At 55.0% G+C, this 18128-nt stretch overlaps 1 protein-coding gene across 1 annotated transcript in view; it reads left to right on the top strand.

Moving 5' to 3' along the window:
• LOC116828827 (receptor-type tyrosine-protein phosphatase U-like) overlaps positions 1 to 18128 on the top strand; it is a 59972-nt gene that overhangs the window by 35770 nt on the left and 6074 nt on the right. The window contains exon 10 of the mRNA XM_075066809.1: positions 5097 to 5254. Within this exon, the coding sequence (XP_074922910.1) occupies positions 5097 to 5254 (158 nt within the window). The remainder of the gene's footprint in view (positions 1 to 5096; positions 5255 to 18128) is intronic.

Below are 18128 nucleotides of genomic sequence, written 5' to 3'. Positions count from 1 at the left end.
CTAGTCCCTGCTCTCCCTCCACAACAGACACAGTCTATGTGTCACATCTCTCCCCCCTCTGAGACTGAACTGAGCGGGGTCACTCTGGCCCAGAGACCGTGGGGAAGTTAAGGTCCCCTCTCCGGGACAACGCGTGCGCTATCAGGATCTGGCACTTCCTTTCACGATGGACCAGGTTTCCATGTCATAGTCCTGCAGAGCAGGCTCCGATCTCAGGAGCTTGGCGTTGGCTCCTTTCATCTGGTGCAGCCAGGTCAGGGGAGAGTGGTCGGTGTACACGGTGAAGTGTCGCCCAAAGAGATACGGCTCTAGCTTCTTAAGGGCCCACATCATGGCCAGGCATTCCTTCTCGATGGCCGCGTAGTTCTGCTCCTAGGGTAGCAACTTCTTGCTCAGGTACACGATGGGGTGTCTCTTCCTCTTTTCATTCTCCTGCATTAACACCGCCCCAGTCCCATGTCTGAGGCATCGGTGAACACCATAAAGGGCTTGTCAAAGTTTGGGTTTGCCAGAACTGAGCCACTAACCAGAGGCTCCTTCAGCACCAGAGAGCTTCCTGGCACTGCTCGGTCCAGACCACCTTGTCTGGCTTCCCCTTCTTGCATAGCTCCTTGAGGGGAGCTGCTAGCGAGCTAAAGTGGGGCACAAACCTCCGGTAGTACCCCGCCATCCCAATGAAAGCCTGGACCTGCTTCTTAGTCTGGGGAGCAGGCCAGTCATGGATCGCCTCCACCTTGGCCGGCTCTGGCTTCAGGTGGCCACACCCCACCTTGTGGCCCAGGTATGAAACCTCCGCCATCCCCACCTTGCACTTTTCAGCTTTTATAGTCAGTCGTGGATCCTGGAGGCGACCCAGCACCCTTTTCACCTGGGACACATGTTCTTCCCAGGTCTGGCTAAAGACACAGATATCGTCAATGTATGCCAGAGCAAAGTCCTCCATCCCCCTTAGCAACTGATTCACCAGGTGCTGGGAGGTGGCAGGTGCCCCCTTGAGAACAAAAGGCAGGACCAGGAACTCGAAGAGCCCTATTGGGGTGGTGAAGGCAGATTTCACCCGGGCCTCCAGGTCCAAAGGCACCTGCCAGTAGCCTTTGGTAAGATCCATGGTAGTGAGGTACCGGGCACCCCCCAACTTGTCTAGGATCTCATCAGTCCTAGGCATGGGGTAGGCATCGGACACGTGATGGCATTGAGCTTCCGATAGTCCACACAGAACCGGATTGACCCATCCTTCTTGGGGACCAGCACCACTGGCGAGGCCCAGGGGCTGGCGGATGGCTAGATCACCCCTCAAGCCAGCATATCCCCGACCTCTCTCTCTAGATCCTGGGCTGTTTTCCTAGTGACCCTGAATGGGGAACACCTGATGGGAGGGTTGGTTCCTGTCTCCACCCGGCGGATGGAGTACGGCCATTCTGGACCTGGGGACCCGCCTTCCCCTGCTGGCCTGGTCTGGCGGTCCCCTCCCCCTGGAGCAGCCCTCTCGACTGCGGCCCTCTGGCCCGGCAGTGCCCCTCTTGGTGGGCTTCCACCCAGTTAACACCCCTCGGGTGCTGCTTGGCTGCCATTTCCTTCATCTTCAGGCACTGGGCCACCTTGTGCCCCTTTTGGCCACAGTAATTATATTGCAGGTCCCTCAAGTCCCATGCGGGGGGTCGGCCCGCCACGGCATTCCCGGCCACCCCTGAGTTGGGCTTCCTGGAGTCCCACCTTGGAGAGGTCTCTGAGTGACTCCCCTTCTGAGGCCCCGATGTGGGTCTTCCTCCTGCCCCGGATCTGCTGTCCACAAACTCATCTGCCAGTGCCCCTGCACTGTGCAACTCCTTGGGCTTCCGGTCCACTAGCCACATCTTAAGGTCTGGAGGGCAGATGTCATACAGCTGCTCCAACCCCACCAGGTTATACACGTCCTCTGTGGTGGTGGCCCCTGCACCCTTCCCCCCCTTGCGGAGATATTCCCCCAGCAGGTTGGCAACCTCCTTGTAAGAGACACCTGAGGTCTTGCGCACACCCCGGAATCGTTTCCTGTTCGCCTTGGGGGTCAGTTCAAACTTCAGCAGCAAAGCCTGTTTGAACAGGTCGTAGTCCCCCGTCTCAACACCATCCATTTGGCTGAACGCCTCTATGGCCTTGGGACCCAGCAGGGGGGTCAGACAGCGCAGCCTGTCTGTGGGGTCATTCTGGTTCAGATCACAAGCCTTCTCAAAGGCTGTGAGATAGGCATCAATATCCCTCACCTCCTTGAACTGGGGAAGCAGTTTGGTGTCTAGAGTCCCTACCCCACTGGCATCTCGGGGCCCTTCCCCACTTACCCCCCGGCAGGCCCTCTTGGCCCGTCGCCCCTCCATCGCCAACTTGTGCTTCCGCTGTTCTACGCGGTCCTCCCGTTCTCTCTCTCTGTCCACCTGCCTCTGCTCCTCCAGCGCCAGCTCCTTCGGTTTCAGCTCCAGCTCTAGTTTCTGCACCTCCTCGAGGGAGGAACCTTACTGGGGTCTCCCCGTGCTGACTGGGGAGTCGGGTCTGACACCCTCCTGGTCGCTACACAGACTGCCCCCACGGCTACTCCCCGGCTCACCAAGCAACCCGGGAGCCCCCCTGGGGTCTGGAGCCTGTTCCTCAGACTGGTCATTCTCTACAAGCTGAGCAATCAGCCACTCCTTAGGGAGCCTCCCCATGCTCAGCCCCCTCTCCCTGCACAGACGTGCCAGGTCGCTCTTACGGAGCCGGTTATAGGCCATTTCCAGGCTGGTTCTGTTCAATACTCTCGTTCTATCGCTGGCAGCCACTCACTGCAAAGTGCCTGTGCCCGCAGCCAAACATCTACAGGGTGCATCCACGAACCATCCTCTGCTACCACGTTGTCACGGACTCACAGATTGTGCCCACTATTGGCCCCGTGCGGTCTGTGGGGAGAACCCTCTTCAGTGAGACAGCCCTTCTCGGGGGTCCACTCTCTCTCAGGGTCAGGCCCTTCCACCTCCTGGAACCGCACCTCTCTGAGCCTTAGCACACCTGTTTCTCGCCGTGTGCCCCCTCAGGGAGTCCATGCGCTCTGGACCCCCTGGGTCTCCTCACCCCCGCAGGGGCTGATGCAACCCTGTTCTCTGGACCGGAGCGACTCTCAGCCAGCATAAAACAGGAGGGTTTATTGAGAGTTGAACACAGCACAGGAAACTCTCAGGGCCTCAGGCCTGGCCTCTCACAATAACAGCACATCCCAGTCTCCCCTGCAGCCAGGTGGACCCTTCCTGCTGCCCCTCGCCAGTCCCGAGCTCCCCTGCTTCCCACCAGGGCCTCCTATATCCCCGGCCCCAAGCCCCCTCTGTCCATTGTCTTCTCTCCAGGTAAACAGAGTTGTAAACAGGAAGGCCTGAGTCCCCTTCCCTCGCAGCTCTCCTCTGGCTGGAAACAGCTGATCAGGTCACCAGGGTCCTCTCTCCGCAGCCCATTGTCCTCCCACTGGCCAGAACTGGTTGTGACTCCAGAGCTGGGTCTCCAGGTCACCAGGTCACCAGTCGCTGAGGTCTCCATCCTCCAGGCCATTGGCCGGGGTCCTGAGTCCCTCTCTGGTCCTCTGGAATAAAAAACTCCCTGTCCCCTCACCTTGTTAAACCAGTAACACCCGGGGACACTGAGTCCCACCCCCTGTGCATGCAAACCGCTGGAAAATACAGAAAACCCCAAGAAACCCCCCACTTCGTCACACATGGCATGATCACCCCTTGACTGGCTCTTTAACAGTTTCAGTGTTGTGCTAATAGGGCTGCAGTGTGGAGGCCTTTTAACTACTAGATCCCCTCCTGAGGAGACTCACCAGGCTGCAGCACCAGCTGCGGGAAGGGTCAGAACAGGGATAGGAAACCCAGGAAGGTGGACACTGAGACCCAGTGGTGCCCCAGATTTTCAGGTGCCCTACGCAGCTGCGTATGTTGCAAATGCTTAAGGACGGCCTTGCAACAAGGCTCCCAGCTCAATGGAGACCCAGCTGGGAGCTGAGATTCAGGGCTAGCTACTGATCTGACCACAGAAATCAGAGCCGCTATTGCTGCCCTGAAGGTGACCCTCGCCTGGCCAGGGTCCTGGGGGACTCCAGGTGGGACCTTTGGAGCAGGGCTGGGCCCTCGCCTGCCTAGAGAGCGATTGCTGCCCCCAGAGGATGGGACTGTGCGGGAAGGGTGCTGGGGAGTCCGGCTGCCTTTCAAAACCATCCTCTGTGAAAGGCAGCACGGCAGCCAGGCTGGAGAGAAGGAGGGGTCCACACGGTATCGTAGCTTCCAGTTATCCTGCTCTACTCGGCCATGTGAGGCCTTGGCTGGCATCCTGTGCCCATGTCTGGGTGCCCTGCACTTTGGGAAAGGGGGGCAAGCTGGCGAGAGGCCAGAGGAGAGCAACACAAAGGAGAGATGGTTGAGAAAACCTGGCCAGTGGGGTAAGGTTCAAATAACGGCACATTCAGGGCTGGGGAGACCTGAGAACAGCTTTCCAAGCTGAGCCCTGTTCTCCAGAGGATGGGGATCAAGCGTTCTCCGTGGCCACGGAGGTAGGACAGGAAGTGGTGGACGTAATCGGCAGGAAGGGAGCTGTACGTTAGCTAGCAGGAAAATCTTTCTGAGTCTCAGGGTAGTTCAGCTCTGGAAGCAGCTCCCAAGGGAGGTTGTGGGATCCTCGTCACTGGAGGGTCCTAGGCCAGGGGGATCAAACCCGTGTCAGGGCTGGTCGAGGGTTCCTTGGCCCTGCCTCCGCACAGGGGCTGGACTTGGCAAGGTCCCTTCCAGCCCCACCTTTCCCAGAGTCTGGTTTGTGGCTCTGGGGGCCGGGGCCAGGCTGGTCGGAGACGCAGGCTGTCACCATTGGGACTGTCACTCCCCCAGGTTTGCGTGAGAGTCTGATACAACCTAGGCCTGCCCCTGTCCCGTAGCTTGTCCTTGGGCTGGGGGCCAATGGCTGAACTTGTGGAAGGGTCTGATGGCAAGTAGCCCCCTCTCCTTTCCAGGGCTGCCCCCTTTCTGCCCTGAACCTCCCACCGGCCTTGCCACCAGGGTTTCTGCTCTGCCCAAGGCTGACTCTGCTGCGGTTCCTCCCCTCCTCACTAGCCCAAGAAGCCTGCACGGGAGATCAGGTTGTGGCAAGTAGACGACTGGCCCATGCAGCAGCAGCTCCCCCCACACCCTGCCACCATCATCAGCCTGCTGGGGGAGGTGGAGCGGAGCCAGCGGACGAGCCAGGACAGCCATGTTCTCGTCACTTGCTGGTGAGTGAGGGCTCTGGGCCAGGCAGTCCTGGCACGATAGCCGGCAGCACCCGGCGCGACAGGCTGTCTCTCCCCAGTGCGGAGCAGAAGCTCATGCCTATCCCTGCAGCAGGAGGTGGCTCAGCGCAGCGGGTGCCGGGCACAGACTTTCCTGGGTGGAGGCTGGCATAGATTGGGACTGTCAATGGGTGTGGAACCAGCAGTAACCGCTGGCAGGGCCGGGGTCAATACCTGGGGGTTCCTTTCCATCGACACAACACAGATCCGCTTGAGCTCCCACCCAGTGACCTGGGACAATTACACCCACCCCTGGGTGCCTCTGAGAGGCCAAATTTCCCCTTGCAAGCACAGAGCCTGAGTGTAGGAAAGACACTTTTCATGAAAGGAGGGAAGTCACCTGACATTAACTAGGGAAAATGCCACAAGCAGGATTCATAAACAAACTGTGAGCAGGACGCCCACCTAGAGTGCATGGGGCAGAGCTTCCACCTCCGTGTTCTTCCGTTCTACAACCGACCATTCCTTTTCTGTGCCCCCCGCTCCCTCACCGCACTTCACTCACTGGGGGTGTCCTGAGTCAGTGAGGACTCAAGTTCAGAGGTGCAGCTGGGTGAGTTCCCCTCCCACCCGGGGAAGAAGGTGCCTGGCTTGCTCTGGCCACTGAGCACTTGCTCTGGCTGGCCGCCCTGCCAGCCACGGTTCCTCTCTGCTAGCCACCCTGACAACTGCTAGTTCTGCTCACCACCGTGCCAGCCACTCGGTCACCAGCTGACTATCAGTCGCCTTCTGCTGCTGGGACCTCAGCACATCCGTCTCTTAGTGATTGTCAGCTCTGCACAGGGTGGGTAGAGACACAGCCCCAACTCAAGTGATTTCCGCTCTCAGGGATTTTTAGCTCTGTGCAGGCAGGGCAGGAACACAGTCCTACCACTGCTGGTTCCAGCTCTGATTGGGCATTTAACTGAACAAAGAGACTCCCAATGAAGCTCTTTCTCTAAACAGTGGTGGAAACAGGTTAAACCTGGTCTAGGGACTTTTAGGGAGACTCCACACCCCCTGGTAGGAAACATGTGCCCACCCCTCTTACTTTCACCAGGCTCTGGCATTCAAGCCCCTGGTTTAACAAGGTTTTTTAAGCTGAGGGCGACCCCCTCATTTAGGGCAGGGTAAGCACAGCCCTGCCCCCCTTTGCTCCTACAACAAAGACAACAACATGGATAACAGCATTTCACCCCCCTGCAGTCAGTACTAAAGGGATTTGTAACCCAACACCAGCCAACGCTGGTCACTTTGGGCAACACACGGCTCTGTCTGCTGGTGTAACGAAGCTGCCTCTGGCGGGACCCAACCGAGAGTATCAGTTCAGGACAAATTGCTCAGAGCAGGGCAGTCACAGCCCCAGGCTGGTAGTTTTCCACCTCTAAGGCACCAAACCAGCCAGCCAGAGACGACTTCAGTCTCACCTCACTGGCTAACCACAAGTCACACAAGCAATTTCCTTAGAAACTCCAGTCTCCCAGTATCACCACCAGTTCACACGTCCTGGGATGAATGGTTATGAAACCCAACACCCCAGTAAAAAAAAGGTTCCTCTCGATCCAGGACCAAGCCCCCAGACCCAGGTCAATATGTTTATTAGAGAATATTTAAATAGGGATGATACACAGAGTTTGGCATGTCAGTCATTAGTCATCGGGGCAAACATACAGAGTATGGGGGGACGCTGGTATTTGGTTATGGTTAGCATATAGTACATACAGTCTGTAATGTCCCAATGCGGGGTGTACGGGGGGTGGGGTCAAGTATAGTAGGGGAGCAGTGAGGGTACATCGCTCACTAATGGTTACACATAGTCATGATTAGAGCAAGCAGGCCCGGTAATGGGGACAGGGGTGACCTCACGTGGTGGAATCCAGATCGGTGGGTTCAGGACTCAGGGGATGTAGTTTAGTAGGGGGGTTGTAAGGGCTTTCCTTCCCCCCGTGGTGCGTGGAGCCATGTCGGCTCACTCCTAGTACTGGTGGTGGCGCAGTGATGTGTTCGGTGTAGATGTCCCTGGACATACACCTCAGATCTTACCCACAAATCACACTCTTGCCAATCCTTTAGAATCTAAAATCTAAAGGTTTATTCATTAAAAGGAAAAAGACAGAGATGAGAGCTAGAATGGTTAAATGGAATCAATTACACACAGTAATAGCAAAGTTCTTAGTTCAGGCTTGAAGCAGTGATGGAATGAACTGCAGGTTCAAATCAAGTCCTCTGGAACATCCCCACTGGGTTGGGTCATCAGTCCTTGTGTAGAGTTTCAGCTTGTAGCAAAGTCCTCCAGAGGTAAGAAGCAGGATTGGAGACAAGATGGAGAAGCTACAGCTGCCTTTTATAGTCTCTTGCCACATGGCCTCTGCTGTTCTTTGTCCCAAACACAAACTATCCAGCACGTGGCCTGGAAAAACCTCAGAGTTTCTGTCCATAGGCCTGCCCTGCCTTGCTGAGCCACCAGTGGTTCAGTTGTGTAGCTGATGATTCTTAATGGCCATCAAGCAGGCCAGGCAGAGCTGATGCCAAATTGTCTGGAAAAATAATAATCATATGGAGATATACCAATCTCCTAGAACTTGAAGGGACCTTGAAAGGTCATTGAGTCCAGCCCCCTGCCTTCACTAGGCAGGACAATTTTTTGCCTTGCTTCCTAAGTGCCCCCTCAAGGATTGAACTCATAACCCTGGTTTAGCAGGCCAATGCTCAAAACCACTGAGCTATCCCTCTCCCAGAAAGAAGACAGTATCACCCAGAAGCACAGCACAAGTGTGAAACACAGACAGGCTAGAAGCCAATACTTGTAACTTTAAATACAAAAACGATACATGAACCCAGACAGCATAATCATAACCAGCAAACCAGAACCTTGTCTGAGACACCTCACTTGATCTCCATTGTGCAAGAGTTGCTGCCATACAGGACCTTGGTTGTAACAATGATCTATACGGTCACAGTTCATGTACGTAACGTCACAGCTGGGTACCTAGGTTGAGCAGGTGTGTTCATGTTGTGACGATGTGGTTCTGGCGGGACCCAACTGAGAGTGCCAAATCAGGACCAATTGCTCAAACAGGGCAGTCACAGCCCAAAGCTGGGTTTTTCCACCTCTAAGGCAAACCAAACCAGCCAGACAAAAGACTTCGGTTTCACCCCTCTGGCTAACCGCAAGTCACACAAGCAATTTCCTTAGACACTCAGTCTCCAGTATCACCACCAGTCCCACACGTCCTGGGGATGAATGGTTATGAAAACCAACACCCAGTAAAAGAAAAAGGTTCTCTCGATCCCAAAGGACCAAGCCCCAGACCCAGGTCAATATGTTTATTAGAGAATATTTAAATAAGGATGACACACTGTTTGACATGTCAGTCCATTAGTCATCGGGGGCAACACACAGAGTATGGGGGGATACTGGTATTTGGTTATGGGTTAGCATATAGTACATACGGTCTGTAATGTCCCCAATGCGGGGTGTACGGTGGGTGGGGTCAAAGTATAGTAGGGGAGCAGTGAGGGTACATCGCTCATCTAATGGGTTATACATAGTCATGATTAAGAGCAAGCAGGCCGGGTAATGGGGACAGGGTGACCCTCACGAGGTGGAATCCAGATCGGTGGGTTCAGGACTCAGGGGATGTAGTTTAGTAGGGGGTGGTAGGGTTTCCTCCCCCCCGTGGGTGCGTGGAGCCACATCGGCTCACTCCTAGTACTGGCGTTACACATCAGATCTTACCCACAAATCACCGCGTTTGCCAAGCCTTAGAATCTAAAATCTAAAGGTTTATTCAAAAAGGAAAAGATAGAGATGAGAACTAGAATTGGTTAAATGGAATCAATTCCATACAGTGACGGCAAGTTCTTAGTTCGGGCTTGTAGCAGAGATGGAGTAACTTCAGGTTTAATTGAGTCTCTGGAGAAATCCCCGCTGGGATGGGTCATTCCGTCCCTTGTGCAGAGCTCAGCTTGCAGCAAAGTCCCTTCAGAGGTAGGAAGCAGGATTGAAGACAAAATGGAGATGAGCCTTCACCTTATATAGACTTTTCCTGGTGTAAGAACATCTTTGTTCCTACTGTGGAAAGTTACAGCAAAATGGAGTTTGCAGTCACATGGGCCAGTCCCTGCACACCTTGCTGAGTCACAAGGCGTATTCGCCTCCTCTCAATGGGTCAATTGTGTAGGTGATGGTCCTTAATGGGCCGTCAAGCAGGCTAAGCTGAGCTGACACCAGCTTGTCTGGGGTTCTCCCAGAACTGCAGCACCAATTTGAAATACAGACAGTACACAGCCAATATATCAAACTTCAACTACAAAAATGATAGAGACATACAGACAGCATAATCCTAACCAGTAACCCGTAACCTGGTCTTAGACACCTTATATGACCCCCTTTACATAGGATTTGGTGCCACTCACAGAACCTTGGTTGCAACCCATGTTCTATATGGTCCCCAGTTTATATCATAACGTCACACCCCAATCAAAATTGAGCAGGAAGGGATGACACAGACATCACTGACTGCATCCTAATCATTCCCTATTCGGGACAATGCATCAGCTACAATTTTTCCTTCCCCCTTATGTGGATTATATCCATTTCATATTCTTGAAGGCTAAACTCCAGCGCAGCAACCTGGAGTTGGTACTTTGCCCTGTGCAGCCAGACCAGAGGGCCTGATCACCTTAACCCTTATCCACACCCACCCCCAGACAGAGCCCGGGACTCCCACTCCTATCCAGCTGCCCTCGCTCCCTGACAGGACCCCAGGACTCCTGACCCATCCAACTCCCTCTGCTCCCGCTCCCGACACCACTCTACCCTCCACCCCCAACAGGCACCCCCAAACCCTCAACCCATCCAACCCCTTGCTCCTTGTCCCATGACCACCCCTCCAGAGACCTCACCACCTCCTAATCACCTCCCAACTATCCAACCCCCTCCCCACCTCCTGGCACTCTGTCTAGTGGTGCTCCCACCCACACGCTCAAAGTGGCAGAGGAGGTCCCTTCTCCTTCGGTGGGAAGTTGCTTAGTGGTTAAGGCACAGGACTCAAGCTCAGGTGTTCTGGGTTTGAGTCTCTGCTTCTGCCACAGACTCCCTGCTTAGCCTTGGGAAAGTCACTGCACCTCTTTGTGCCTAGAGCCACCTGCAACAAATGGGCCAATGCTGATCCTGCCACCTGGCTAATCCATTCATGGCTGAGTGATGGAGATCTCAACATGGGGAGATTTGGCTGAATTTCTCCACAGGGGGGATGGGAGCGAGAGAGGCTCAGGCAGCTGCACACAGAGGTCAGGGCTTCAGCCTGCAACTTCTGCTCCAAGGTGGCTGGGCCTCCCGAGCCGGACTTCAGCCCACATCTTCTGCAGGGTCCAGGGCTTCTCCTCCTGCCCAGGGTGGCTCCGCTCCTCCCTCCATCCCCAGTGCAGCTCCTGCTGGGGTCTGGCTTCTGCCCCCGCCTGCAGAGCTGGTGCTCTCCCCTCCCACTGCAGCTCCTGCAGGGCCTGGGCTTCTTCTCCTCCACCCCCACCCCCGCCCAGTGTGGCTCCAGCCCAGTCTGGGGCTCCTCCTCCCCCACTCCAGTCGTCCTCCCCCCCCCCCCCATGCCGGTATCTGGAGCTTCTCTCGCCCTAACCACCACTGGCGGCACCAGCCCCAGCCCCAGCCCCAGCCTAGCAGGGCTCCCTGGGGCACCCGATGCTGCTGTGGCCGGAGCCGAGCCTGGCGGGCAGGGAGCAGCGATTCACGCGGATGCCATGGCAGAGCCATCAGCCCAAGAGGTGCGGGGCAGCCCCAGGGAAGTGGGACGGGCTGTGCTGCTGCTGGCCCGCACCCCTGCCCACCCCGACTGCTGAGGCTGTTCAGGGGGTGGGGGGGGGCCTCACTCAGCCCCTGCAGGAGCGGGGAGCAGCTGAGCAGAGCCTGCCCAGCAAACAGCTGATCGCAGCTGCACGCAGGCTGCCCCCAGGGAACAGCTCAGCGGAGGAGGCACCACAAGTTGCCAACAGTGGGTCATTCCCGGGGGGGCTGAGCACCCACCTGCAGCCGCCGCAGCCTCCTCCCCTTCCCCCAGAGCCTCCATGGGACGGGGAGGAGCAGCCTCCCCAGCCGGAGCTCAGGGCATTGGGGTGCCAGGGCTCACCCCATGCGCATGCCTGTGCCCGGGACACACACACACACACTCTCCCCCTGGACTTTCCTAGCTGCACAGAGACCATCCAACCCCCTGCCAGGCCCACTGCCCTTCCCCTGCCTGCAGCTCCGGCTTCTCCCCTTGTGACGATGTGGTTCTGGCGGGACCCAACTGAGGTGCCAAATCAGGACCAATTGCTCAAACAGGGCAGTTACAGCCCCAGGCTGGGGTTTTTTCACCTTTAAGGCAAACCAAACAAGCCAGACAAAAATGACTTCGGTTTCACCTCACTGGCTCACCACAAGTCACACAAGCAATTTCCTTAAGACACTCCAGTCTCCCAGTATCACCACCAGTGCCACCTGTCCTGGGGATGAATGGTTATGAAAACCGACACTCCAGTAAAAGAAAAAGGTTCTCTCGATCCCAAAGGACAAAGCCCCAGACCCAGGTCAATTCAATATGTTTATTAGAGAATATTTAAATAAGGATGATACACAGAGTTTGGCATGTCAATCATTAGTCATCGGGGGCAACATACAGAGTATGGGGGGACGCTGGTATTTGGTTATGGGTTAGTGATAGTACAGTACAGTCTGTAATGTCCACAATGCGGGTCGAGTGGGTGGGTCAAGTATAGTTAGGAGCAGTGAGTATCATCGCTCTATCCTAAGGCTTAACACATAGTCATGATTAGAGCACAGCAAGGCCGGGATAATGGGACAGGGTGACCCTACAGGTGGAATCCAGATCAGGTGGGTTCAGGACTCAGGAGATGTAGTTTAAGTAGGGCGGTTGTAAGGGTTTCCCCCTGCCCCACCGTGGGTGGCGTGGAGCCACATCGCGCTCACTCCTAGTACTGCCGGTGGGCCGGATGAGTGTTCGGTTGTAGATGTCCCTGGACCACTGGATAGTGTCTGGAACCATCAAAACATCTCATGGGTCGTGCATAGCGACGGCCCACCCCACAGGGCCCAAGTACACGTTCGTTACAGGGTCCCAGGACGCCTCAGCTCCCTTGACGATCAAGGGCATCGGTCGCTAAACCTTGTAAGCCCTTGTGCCCGCAAGGGTGTCAGTCAGGGGCTATTTTTCGACGGTGTTAGGCTCGGGGCTTCGGCGGAACGCCGGGGGTCCTGTTCGTCGAATGGCGAATCGTTCACCGTCGACGAGGATGTTTCTTTCTCGCCTCCGTTGCTCCGTGACGACTGATCGTCCGGATGCAGCGGGGCTGTCGGTGCAGAGTGGGTGCGGTTGAACTTGCAATTGATCACCGAGCGGTGGGCGATATGGCCTTCACTTAGGCGTCCACTGGACGGTGGTTATGTGGCGCAGCCGCAGGCTCTGGCGTGGGGCATTGCGAGCTGCGACAGGACGTGGTGCAGGGTCGTCGCAGGGCGTAACGCCGACTTCCTGCAGGATATGTTCACCGTCCCGTCACGGTGGCTCCATAAGAGCGTGACACCGTTTAGTCGGGCGCGGAGTGTATGAAACCGCCAAGTCGGCAAACGGGGTGAAGCTGCCGTGGGAGGAAGTGGTCTGCTGGAGTCCCACTTGCTGGTCACCTTCAAAGCCTTGCCTGGTCGGTCGTTTTTTCCGCAGGGTGTCCACGCTGTAATGATGCGTAGGTGGGACGAGCGGCCTTCAGGGACTTCATCTGAGTCACGCCTTCTGCGCTCCGGGGCTGTACGTGCATGCTGCCCTCCGTCTCGATCTGCCGGCAAACCTAGACATCCCAGCTCCTGCCGCTCCTCGCTCCACTAACCCAGACGGCAGCACGCCCGACGCTTCCCTACTGCTGGGCGCGTCGTAGTGTTGACGCGAGGCGCGCCGGGACTCCACGGCGAGGCGATGTTCCAACCGATGTCTCGGCCGAATTCGCCGTTCCAGGGAAACCGCTAGTTGAAAGCGGCCTACATCCTGCCGGAGGGAGGCCTGCCGATTTCCGCTTCTTCGTGGTGGCAGTGTGCAGGGCAGTTCGCATCGCACTGCTGCCTCTTTCTGGTTGGTGCCGGGCACGGATCAGGAGGCGGAAGGCGTGCGTGAATGACTGCAAGCTGTCCACAGAGGTCTCCCAAGCGGGGGACGTTGCGCCACCAGTGCCTGTTAGCAATGTCTAGAGCTCGTTGCTGGCTCTGGGCGCAGGGCCAGCCACATTTTTGACCAGCTGCCGCATGGTGTGTCCGCCTTGTTGAGGGCACCTTTGCCACGGCGGAACCTCTCAGGACGAAGGCGATGCGGGGGGATCAGGAAAAGTGTTAGGGGCGTTGAGTCTTTTGCCATGGGGCCCAGCAGCGATGCCGTCAATCTTGGCAGCGTCCTGCAGGATCTCCCGGATGTGTCCTCGGAGCTGGTCCGGTGCCACGACACGAGCCGCGTCCCTCGGCGTGCCGAGGTGTTGGATACGACCTGCCCCTCGGCCAAGCGGGAACGACGGGCTCGCCCCTGGATCTGGAGCTCCGTCGCCAGCACTGAGTCTCTTTTGCTCATCAGATCGATGTTGAGGGACGCGCACTTTTGGCATTGAGCGGAGACCGGCTCCAGTCAGCGGCTCTCCCCGATGGGTGTGAGCATCGCCCGGAGCCTCCCGGGTTCCGCCGCTATCAGGACCAGTCATCCGCATAGGCAACAGACGATCACGTCACCCTCTCGCCATGCAGGTCAAGAGCCGTCAGCACCGTTGGAGATCGCGCCGCAGGAGCGGCTCCACTGGCGAGGTTGAAGATGATTGGGCCGAGGGAGCGCAGCCTGCTTTACGAACCGCCTGTCCTGATCAGGTGAATCTCGGCCGGTTTCCTTCGACCCGACACACGGATGGTGGTGCTGCACGTGTTCGTAGAAGTTTCCCGATCAGCAAAGGAAGGACTCGGACGCACCCGCCATTATCATCCTGTGAGAGTGTTGAAGATATGTGGTGGTGGAACTGGACCCTGACAGGTCAGTTGGATCACAGGTCAGATTAGCCCAGCTATATTAACGCACTGCTTTCTGACACCCTCTTGCATCTGGAGGATGGGTCTGGAGCAGGAAATGTGCTCTTGTTAGCATCCCCTCGACGGCATGAAGTCCTTTTACTGGCTGGGCGATGGCTAACCCCTGGTCATTCATCAGATCCTTAACCCACAAATCACGCTGTGCCATGTCCCTTTAGAGATATCTATAACTGAAGGTTTACATAAAAGGAAAAAGAGATAGGAAGTCTAGAATTCGGTTAACATGGAACAATAACATACATGATGGCAAAGTTCTAAGTATCAGCCTTGTGCGAGAGGGAAGATAAGCTGCAGGATCTCAAATTTCAAGCTCTCTGGAGTACATCCCACCCAGTCGGGTGCGTCAATTCAGTTAGCCTTTGGGCAGAGGCTACAGCTTGTGAGCAAAGTCCTCCAGAGGTTAGGAAAGCATGAAATTTGGATAGACAAAAATGGACGAAGTAAGGCTCTCTGCCTATTTATAAGGCTGTTTCCAGCCAATAAGTAGGTGAAAGAACCTCTTTGCTTCCTTACTGTGATATAGTACAGCAAACATGCAGTTTGCAGTCACATGGGACCAGTTCTGCACACTACTGCGAGTCACAGGTGCGTATCCGACCCTTCCATGGATACAGTTGTGTAGCTAAGTGGTCTTAATGGGCCATCAACAGGCGCAAAGCTGAGCTGACACCACAGTGTCTGGGATCATTCCACAAACACAGCACAAGTTGAAAACAGACCAGTATAGCCAGCGCAATGACTTCATAACATATCTCAACGACAAATGATACATTGACTGACAGACACCTATATTATAGCCAGTAAACCCGTACCTGGTCTTAGACACCTTATTATGACCATCTACTCTTTTGCCTTTACAATAGGATTTGGTGCCACTACAGTTGACTCTTGTTTCAATCCCATGTTCTATTTATTGCGTCTCAGTTTATTCAATAATGTCACACCTCCTTTTTACTCCCCTCCTCGCCTCACAAACTCTTTTCTCTAATATTTCCATTGCCCCTTTCAGTCTCTCTTCTCCTTTTCCCATCCCCTCTTCTGCCCGTCTGTAGGATAAGTTCCCCATTCCTTGGGATAGTTTGCCATCTATGTTGTGGACTTGCTATCTTGCATAATAATTGTAATAGGATGAAGAAAGAGGGGAGACTGTTTGTGGAGTCATTTCTACACACAGGCAGACCACAACAGATACATTTCTCCCTTCATTCCTTCAGTTACTGGAGTCCTTGCTCAGAATTTACTAATGACACAGGGCCCAGGGCTGCCCTAGGGGGCTAGTGACCTAGCGGAGAAAGTCACCCCCCGGGCGGGTCAGACGAAAGAATGCCTTAATTAAGGTCAGCTTCCCAGCACAGAACGCCGCTTGGGGAACAGCAGCATCTTGCATAAGCCTGGTCTGACTCCAAATTCACAATGCCGAGCGCTGCAGTGTCTGACCAGAAGCTGACCACCAATATCCTTGGACAGCAGAGAAGGACAGAGCGTTTGAGCAGCCCTTCCCTCTTTAGCTTTCTGCGGAGAAGCAGCTAATGAGAGCCCCTCCCACAGGGAGAATTGCTGATCTCATTTGCCTCCCTGTCCATTGGAGTCCACTCCTTGCTTTCACATACAGTCGACTCTGGATTAACAAGGGTTACATGAACCATTTCAGAAAGAATGAGTCCAGAATGCTGTGGAAGAGACCGATCGTGGCGCAGTGCTGACCTTCCTTCACTCGTTCACCTCACCACCCTATCGATGAGAACAAAGACTAGGGGCACAAACTTTTCTAAAAGGAACCTTAAAAGAGTTCCTGCAGTTTCAAATAAGAGAGAAAAGCAAAATCTGTGATTTCAATACTCGTACAGATGTCGTTGAAGTAGGGTATAGAAAGTTACATCAACAGTGACAGGCACGTGACTGGGGAATGCCGGAGTGACTTGAGAGCCAGGACTCTGGCACAAGTTGATCAGAGAGAAGGATCATGCTTAGTAGCAGCCCCCAGACACCCCCCAGTACCCAGAGCCCAGACCCCCCAGCCAGGGGCCCACCAGATATTCCCTGGGACGCAGCCCCCAGAGTCCCTGGGCAGGGACCCCAGATACCCCTCAAAGCCCCACTGGCCAGAGAACCCCCACCAGACCATGATTGCCAGGTTGGAAATCCCAAAGGGTTCCCCCCACCAAGAGCCCCCAGCAGCCAGGGACCCCCACTCCCACACCAGGACCTCAGTCCCTCACTGCCTGCCTAGGACACTGTCATAAGTAGATAGGTAAGGGTTAATGTTTCTTTTACCTGTAAAGGGTGAACAAAAGGGAACGAAACACCTGACCAGAGGACCAATCAGAGAACTGGATTTTTTAAAAGTCAGGGGCGGGAATTGGGGACTCTGAGTCTTTTGTTTCTCCCGGCTATGGAGTGAAACAGCTTTTCTTCTAACTCCAATCTTCTTTCTAACTTTCGTCTACCAAAGTGTAAGTACAAAGGCAGCAAAGCAATAGGCTGTTATATGCTTTGTTTTGTATTTACAGGTGTGCTGTGCTAGACTGGTTTAAATTGGCTATTTTTTGAATCAGACTGTTTTTCTGTTTTCTTATAAGCAATATCCTTGTATTGATCTCTTAATGCAGTATTTAGTTTATGTAATTTCTTCTTTTTTATATAAAGTTTTCTTTTAAGACTTGGTTGAGTTTTTTCTCTGGGTAGAATAAGGTACAAGGGGAGGGGATTCTCTTTGTGTTAGATCTACGGAGGGTAGCTCGGCAACACCAGAGAGTGGTGGGAGGGAAAGAGATAGGATTATCTCTGTTCCCTTGTGTTTGAGGTTTGTTTCTGTGGGGAAGAAAGGAGACAGGTTTTCTTGGTATTGTGATGTAAAGAGATTACATCAACTCCCTCAGGTTACCCAGAGAAGGACGGCTGAGAGGGAGGGGGAAGGGAGGTATTTCCCTTGCTGGTAAGACTCAGGACTCCCGGGTCGTGGGGGGTCTCTCCAGGGGAGGTTGGGGAGATCAGAAAGGGGGTCCCACAAGGAAAGATTTGGGGAACCCGGCTATTAGGAGCCAAAATCCTAATTGGTGGCAGCGAAATCAGATCCAAGCTGGTAAAAGCTTGGGGGATAGTAAGCACCCAGATTTTGGACGCTAAGGTCCAAATATAAGACAGAAGCTTACCACAGACGCCCTCCAGCAGGATCTGCCATGTTGTTTGTCTGGGACCCCCTCCTCTGCCCTGATGCTTTTCAGTGGGACCCCTCACTTTGCTTGCCTGGCATCCCCTGACCTAGTGCTAGAGCTCCACTCCCTCCTCCCCATGCCCCCCTGCTTTGTGCACTGGGCATGGCAATGATCCCAGGAGCAAGCAGGGGAAGCCCAGACAGAGCCCGTGGCACAGCACCGGGCTCCCTCTAACCCCCTGCCCCACCCTCAAGAGATACCCAATCCCACTGTTCTGCAGCCAAGAGCGACACCCATCTCCAGGACCCAAAACCTCAGGGCTGGGCACATCAGAACCAACTCACCTCAAACCTCCAGAACCCACCAATTTGATTAGGGTCCCACTTGCCCGGTCACTCAAACAACTCCCACTACTACAACGCCCCTTCAGTTCCAGCTGACGTCTCCCACAGACCGCTTGCCCCCAGAGAACCGGTTACATCAAACAGTCTGTGATAAGTGGGATAGAAAGTTATCACCCGCCCCTGCTGGCCATCACACAGCGCAAAGGGAC

This window comes from Chelonoidis abingdonii, chromosome 6, assembly GCF_003597395.2.
Source record: "Chelonoidis abingdonii isolate Lonesome George chromosome 6, CheloAbing_2.0, whole genome shotgun sequence".
Lineage (NCBI taxonomy): Eukaryota > Metazoa > Chordata > Testudines > Testudinidae > Chelonoidis > Chelonoidis abingdonii.
Note: the sequence above shows the minus strand (reverse complement) of the source record. Positions and strands in the feature narration are given on the sequence as shown.